The sequence below is a fragment of the Sus scrofa genome, chromosome 7, assembly GCF_000003025.6.
Source record: "Sus scrofa isolate TJ Tabasco breed Duroc chromosome 7, Sscrofa11.1, whole genome shotgun sequence".
In the NCBI taxonomy this organism is placed as follows: Eukaryota; Metazoa; Chordata; class Mammalia; order Artiodactyla; family Suidae; genus Sus; species Sus scrofa.
This window is the reverse complement of record NC_010449.5, coordinates 94051994-94059178: the sequence shown is the minus strand read 5'-3', so window position 1 is coordinate 94059178 and position 7185 is coordinate 94051994. Positions and strand designations below refer to the sequence as shown.

At 39.3% G+C, this 7185-nt stretch overlaps 1 protein-coding gene across 1 annotated transcript; it reads left to right on the top strand.

Moving 5' to 3' along the window:
* On the top strand, positions 355-2437 carry LOC110261757 (disintegrin and metalloproteinase domain-containing protein 21-like; the record flags this gene model as incomplete). Its single annotated transcript, XM_021100077.1, has 1 exon — positions 355-2437. A coding segment is annotated over one exon (1377 nt), but the record flags the coding sequence as incomplete, so codon positions are not given.

The following is a 7185-nucleotide window of genomic DNA, read 5'->3' as shown; positions in this document are numbered from 1 at the left end:
AAAAAAGAGAAGGACACACACATTCTTCTAAAACTCACATGGAATATTTATCAAATAGAAAACATTATGGAACATAAATTCCAAAGATTGTAAACCCTACAGCTTGTGAAAATGAAAGTGATGCAGTAAAAGCAATGTTAAGGAAAATTTATAACACTGATTACATACATTAGAAAGAAGATCTGAATTAATCTACTATTTAATCGAAATTAAGCTGAAGAGAAGAAATAATAAAAGTTAAAGCAGAAAATAATGAAATTGAAAGCTGGAAATAGATGAAAATCGCTGAAACCAAATGCTAGTTATTTGAAAATATAAATACAATTTATAAACATTTACCCACACTAAAAACAAATTTTAAAAAACACAAGAGGAAACAAATTACTAATAAAGATAGAAGAATTCTCTCAGTGGAAACAAATCGGTCTTTCCCAGCTACAGTATGATGCTGCACATGTTTTCATTAAAAGTTCACTTATAAGTGTACTTGGTATAGCCTATGTTGCAGGAATATGTCGTCCTCCTCTCAATTGCGGAGTTAATAATTTCAGAGGAGATCCCTGGTCTGTTTTTGCCCTCACTGTAGCTCATGAGTTGGGTCATACTTTGGGAATGAAGCATGATGAAGAATCCTGTTTGTGTGGGCAAAGTGCTTGCATCATGAATGCTATCAGAGTGCCAGCAGAGAGATTCACCGATTGTAGTTATGCAGATTTTACAAAGACCGCTTTCAACCAGGGATCGTGTCTGCACAATCCTCCAATTCCAGGGACAGTCTTTATGCTGGAGCACTGTGGGAATGGTGTGGTTGAAGGAGAAGAGAAGTGTGACTGTGGATCTGTAAAGCAGTGTAAACAAGATCCCTGTTGTCTGCTGAACTGCACGCTGAGGCCTGGGGCTGCTTGTGCTTTTGGGCTTTGTTGCAAAGACTGCAAGTTCATGCCATCAGGGGAACTCTGCAGACGTCAGGTCAATGAATGTGACCTTCCGGAGTGGTGCAATGGCACATCCCATCAGTGCCCAGAAGATGTATATGTGCAGGATGGGATTCCCTGTAGTGAGCGTGCCTACTGCTATCAAAAGAGCTGTAATGACCATGATGAACAGTGCAGGGAGATATTTGGTGAAGGTGCAAAGAGTGCATCCCAGCGTTGCTACAAAGAAATCAACTCCCAGGGAAATCGTTTTGGCCACTGTGGCATCAATGGCACGACATACCTAAAATGTCCTATTTCAGACAGCTTTTGTGGGAGAGTTCAGTGTGAGAATGTGGGAGATATTCCCCACCTGAGGGATCACTCAACTTTGCAGTACACCCGCATCAATGATGTCACCTGCTGGAGTATCGACTATCACTTAGGGATGAATACACCTGATGCCGGTGAAGTGAAAGATGGCACAGTGTGTGGTCCAGGAAAGCTCTGCATACACAAGAGGTGCGTCAGTCTGTCTCTCCTGTCACAAGTCTGCCTGCCTGACACCTGCCACATGAATGGGATCTGCAATAATAAGCATCACTGCCACTGCAGCTATGGGTGGTCCCCACCCTACTGCCTACACAGAGGCAATGGAGGTAGTGTTGACAGTGGCCCGGCATCCGCCAGAAGAGTTTTCTTGCCACTAGTTGTGACTCTTAGTTTGTCTCTTTTGCTTTTACCTTTGGCTGCTATATTTATGCACCTTCGAAAACGTTTCGGGCCCAAGAAGACTACGGCTCATTCTTCAGATTAAGAACATGCCTGTAACTTAATATCCTCTACACGATTAAGTTTTAGTCTATTGGCAGTAGAAGTTTTACTACATACCTGACACTGAGCCCATTTCTGACAGTTGACAGAAAAATGCAGAGAGACCTTCCCTTCTGTCAGTATCAGAAACTTTGCCATCAAGCAAAGGTAATCCCTAACACTTTCCTATCTACGGTTCATTGTCGTAAGCTGCAAATAAAGCTCCGTTTTCCCCCTGAGTTAGCCCTCTTTGTGTTTCTTGAGCACAGATATGACTCATGGGAAAGACAGGAGACAGACATCTCAGGACCCCGGGCAGGGGGGCGGGGAGCGGCGGTGAGTCTTGCCTCTCTCCTTTTATTCCCAAAGTAACATCTCAGAGGTGCAGAGGATGTATTTGTGTGGTCCGCAGAGTGGATTCCATTTATCAGGAGTTGTGTTCTTAGGTGATTTTGACTGGGACTGGCCGTTGGAATCATGGCAATGTTTTCTCAATGAAAAGCTAGAACAGGCAAAGATTGCAAGTTAGCTCGTGCCATCAGGGGAACTCTGTAGACATCAGGTCAATGAACGCGACCTTGCAGAGTGGTGCAATGGGACATCCCATCAATGTCCAGAAGATGTTTATGTGCAGGACAGGATTCCCTGTGGTGACAGTGCCTACTGCTATCAAAAGTGATATAAGGAGTTCCCATTGTGCCACAGCAGAAACTAGGAACCGTGAGGTTGTGGATCCATCCCTGGCCTTGATCAGTAGGTTAAGGATCCAGCGTAGCCATGAGCTGTGGTGTAGGTTGCAGACGTGGCTCAGATCTGGCACTGCTATGGCTGTGGTGTAAGTTGGCAGCTGCAGTTCTGATTAGACCCCTATCCTGGGAATCTCCATATGCTGCAGGTATGGCCCTAAACAGCAAAAAGAAAAAAAAAAGTGATGTAATAACCATGATGAACAGTTCAGGGAGATTTTTGGTGAAGGTGAGGCAGTACATCTTAGAATTGCTAAAGAAATCAACTCCCTAGGAAACCATTCAGCCCAGGTGGCCCTTATCTCCTAGGGGGCAGGAGAAATTGTGGCTGAGGAGCAATCATAGGTAGAGATAGAATCCAAGAGCTCTAAACTTCTACATGCTCATGCAGAGCAAGTCTGTTACATTGTCATGGCTCAGATGGGAAAGCTCAGGATCATTTTACAGGAGATGGTGACATCTAAGTGGATGCCCCTAAAGGTATTGGCTGTGTAGATTGATAGGAACCCTTAAAGACTCTCCCCATTTCTCTTCCTGGCTGCCATACTTTATATCTGTGCTCTTGTGCCAGATCTAGCACAATCTGGTAAAAGATATACAAGCCCTGATAAGGGAGGGATGAGATTACATACTCATGTTGCTGCAAGAATTAGGTAGCGTGTAGTGGCTAAAGACAGGACAGTATACCTGAGATTGGATGATGAGGCTGTTATTATATAAAAGAGTGCTGGATATAAATTGAGGTAAGCATGAATTAATTGATTTGGGGTGCTTTCTTGAGATGTGGGACTTGCCACCTTAGCAAAGATCCCACCCCAGATGAGGCACATTCACTTCTACAGAAGTTATTAAATAAAGGGAGAAAGTAATAGATCATCCTAGACAAAGTGGAAATGCTAAATTGGAAGAACAAGGCTGAGATTAGTGGGCATACCACATCACGTGTATTATGTCAAGCTCGAACCCATCAAGAATGCAGTGATACAAGGAGCAGCAGCATCTAAAAGGAGTTCAGTTTTATCTCTTCTATAGGATAGTTTGTTGATAGTACAGCTTATCGCAGAGTAGTGTTTGTTAACTTGGTCCCTTGATGTTATAGAAGCCAGGAGGCTATGCTTAACAGCCGGAAGCTATAGGACCACAATTGCTATAGAGATTTCCAAGGTTAGAGAGGCAGCTAAAGGGATTTATATGAAGGGACTTTTGAGGTAGTAACAAATCATGGTATCTCAGGTTGCAAAATATGAGTAAACAAAAAATATGTTGCCTAACATCTATAATGAGAAGGCAAAAATGGAAGAACAAAAGGCTAAGAATTGTGCCAATTAAAATTCAGTTGGTGGAACAAAGCTGATTTTCAGATATGATTGACTAAGGAGATCACTCTAACTCTAAAGTTTACTGTATAACTAATTAATAGATAAACACTATGTTTTAACTAAGTTGGATTTAAATAGGGGAAAGTCCTTCAGGATGAAATTCTTACTATATTATTGTTGTAATTTTGTTAAATCACAAATCACCACAGGAAAATAAGAATGGGAAATAAGAATAATAAGTAAATAATCAGGAAAGACTGAGGAAAACTGAATATCAGCAAGTGAATAACAGAAAAGACTAAGTTATCCATGGAACACTCCCCACTCAGCAACACAAAATGGAAATTATTTCCTGGGAAATTTAGTTTTCCACGTATGTTAGCAGGCGAACCTTATATTGTCTTCTGGGGCCTGTCCTCGGAATTGTGCCGTACAGGCAGGCATCCCCTTGTTTAGGAACCTGCCCTCGGAATTGTACCGTTCATACAGGCCCCTTTTCCTGATTAGGAGCTTGTCCTCAGAACTGCACCATTCAGGCAGGCTTCTTTTTCTGATTAGGAGACTGCCCTCGGAATTGTACTGTTCAGGCAAGCTCCCTTCCTCAGCTTCTTGTATCTTCTCAGCTCCCCTCAATATCTTGTTTTGATTTGTATTTCTCTGATGATTAGAGATGTTGAGCAACTTTTCATGTGCCTGTTGACCATCTGTATGTCTTCTTTGGAAAAACATCTATTCAGGTCTTCTGCCCATTTTTGATTGAGTAGTTTTTTATGATATTGAGTTATGTGAGCTGTTTATATATTTTGGAGATTAACCTCTTATCAATCATATCATTTGCAAATATTTTATCCTGTTCAGTGGGTTGTCTTTTTGTTTTGTTGATGGTTTGCTTTGCTGTGCAAAAACTCTAGTTTAATTAGGTCCCATTTGTTTCTTTTTGCTTTTTTTTTTTTTTTTTTTTTTTGCCTTGGAAGATGAATCCAAAAATATATTACTACTCTTTGTATCAAAAAGTATTCTGTCAATGTTCTGTTCTAGGAGTTTTATGGTTTAAGGCCCTGCATATAGGTATTTCATCTATTTTGAGTTTATTTTTTTTGTTTTTTATATGAGGAAATGTTCTAATCTCATTCTTTTACATGTAGCTGTCCAGTTTTCTCAGCACCACTTAGTGAGGAGTCTATCTTTTATCCACTCTTTACTCTTGCCTCCTTTGTCATTAAAAAACTGACTATAGATGCATGGATTTATTTCTGGAGTCTGTATTCTGTTCCATTAAACTATGTGTCTGTTTTTGTGTGAGTACTTGCAGTATTGATTGCTATAGCTTTGTAGGATAGTCTGAAATCAGGAATGTGATACCTCCAGCTTTTTTTTTTTTCTCAAGATGCTTTGGTTATTCAGAGTTTTTTGTGGTTCTCTATGACTTTTAGGATTATTTGCTGTAATTCTGTGAAAAATGTCAAAGGTATTTTGATATGGATTGCCTAAAATCTGTAGACTACTTTGGGTAGTATGACTATATTAACAATATAAATGATTCCAATCCAAGAGCATGAGACATATTTCCATTTCTTTGTGTAATTTTTAATTTTCTTCATCAACGTTTTAGTTTTCAGAGTATAGGTTTTTTTTTATCTCTTTGGATAAGTTTATTCTGAGGCATTTAATTCTGTATGAGGCTATTTTAAACAGGATTATTTTCTTGCTTTCCCTTTCTGATAGTTCATTATTAGTGTATAGGAAAACAATAGATTTCTGTATATTAATCTTCTATGCTGAAACTTTACTTAATTAATTTATTCTAATCATTTTTGGTGGAGACTGTAGGGCTTTCTCTATAGTATCATTTCATCTGTAAATAATGACAGTTGTACTACTTCCCTTCCAATTTGGATAACATTTTAAAACAAGACTAAAAATAATTTCACTATAGTAAAACATACATAACATTAAATTTACCTTTTTATTTTTTAAGTTTTATTGAAATATAGTTGATTTACAGTGTTATGATAATTTCTGCTGTACAACGAAGTGATTCAGTTATAAATATACACACATCCATTATTATAAAATTCAGTGGTGTTAAGTTCACTCACAATTTTGTACAACCATCACCACTGACCATTTCCAAAATATTTTTGTCATCCCAAAGAGAAGTCCTGTACCCATTAGACAATAACTCTTCATTTTTCTGTTTCCCTCAGTCCCTGGTAACCTCTACAAATTTACCTATTCTAGTGTTTTATGTAAGTGGAATCATACAATATTTTCCTTTTTTGTCTGGTTTATTTCACTTAGTATAATGTTTTCAAGGTTTACCCATGTTGTAGCATGTATGAAAATGTCATTTCCTTTTATGGCTGAATAATATTTTATTGTATGAATGTACCACATTTTGTTTATCTGTGTGTCTATTGATGGATACGTGGGTTGTTTCCACATTTTGGCTACTGCAAATAACTTTACTATGAACCTTGATGTATAAGTATCTATTTGAGTCTTTGCTTTCAATTCTTTTGAGCATATACCCAGAAGTGGAAGTGGTAGATCGTATGGTAATTCTATGATTACCTATTTGAGGAACTGCCAAACTGTTTCCCTTTGTGGCTATACCATTTTACATTCCCACCAGCAATGCAGAAAGGTTCAAATTTTTCTATATTCTTGCCCAGACTTGCTATTATCTGGGGAGTTTGTTTGTTTGTTTAATGTAATAGCCATCCTAATGGTTGTAAAGTAGTATCTAAGTATGTTTTATTTTATTTTTATTAAAGTGTAGTTGATTTACAGTGTTGTGCTGATACACATATACACATTCTTTTTAAAAATTTTCCTTTCCGGAGTTCCCGTCGTGGTGCAGTGGTTAATGAATCCGACTAGGAACCATGAGGTTGCGGGTTCGGTCCCTGCCCTTGCTCAGTGGGTTAACAATCTGGCGTTGCCATGAGCTGTGGTGTAGGTTGCAGACGTGGCTCGGATCCCGCGTTGCTGTGGCTCTGGCGTAGGCCGGTGGCTACAGCTCCGATTCGATCCCTAGCCTGGGAACCTCCATATGCCGCGGGAGTGGCCCAAAGAAATAGCAAAAAGACCAAAAAAAAAAAAATTTTCCTTTCCATTATGGTTTATCCCAGGAGATTGGATATAGATCCCTGTGCTATACAGTAGAGCCTCTAGATGTAATAGTTTGCATCTACTACCACTAAACTCCCAGTCCACCCTTCTCTCCCACCTCCACCCCGCCCCTTGGCAACCATAAGTCTGTTCTTGTCTGTGGGTTTATTTCTATTTTGTAGATAGGTTCGTTTGTGCCATACTTTGGATTCCATATATAAGCGAAATCATATGGTATTTGCCTTTCTCTTTCCGACCTACTTCACTTAGTCTGATAAT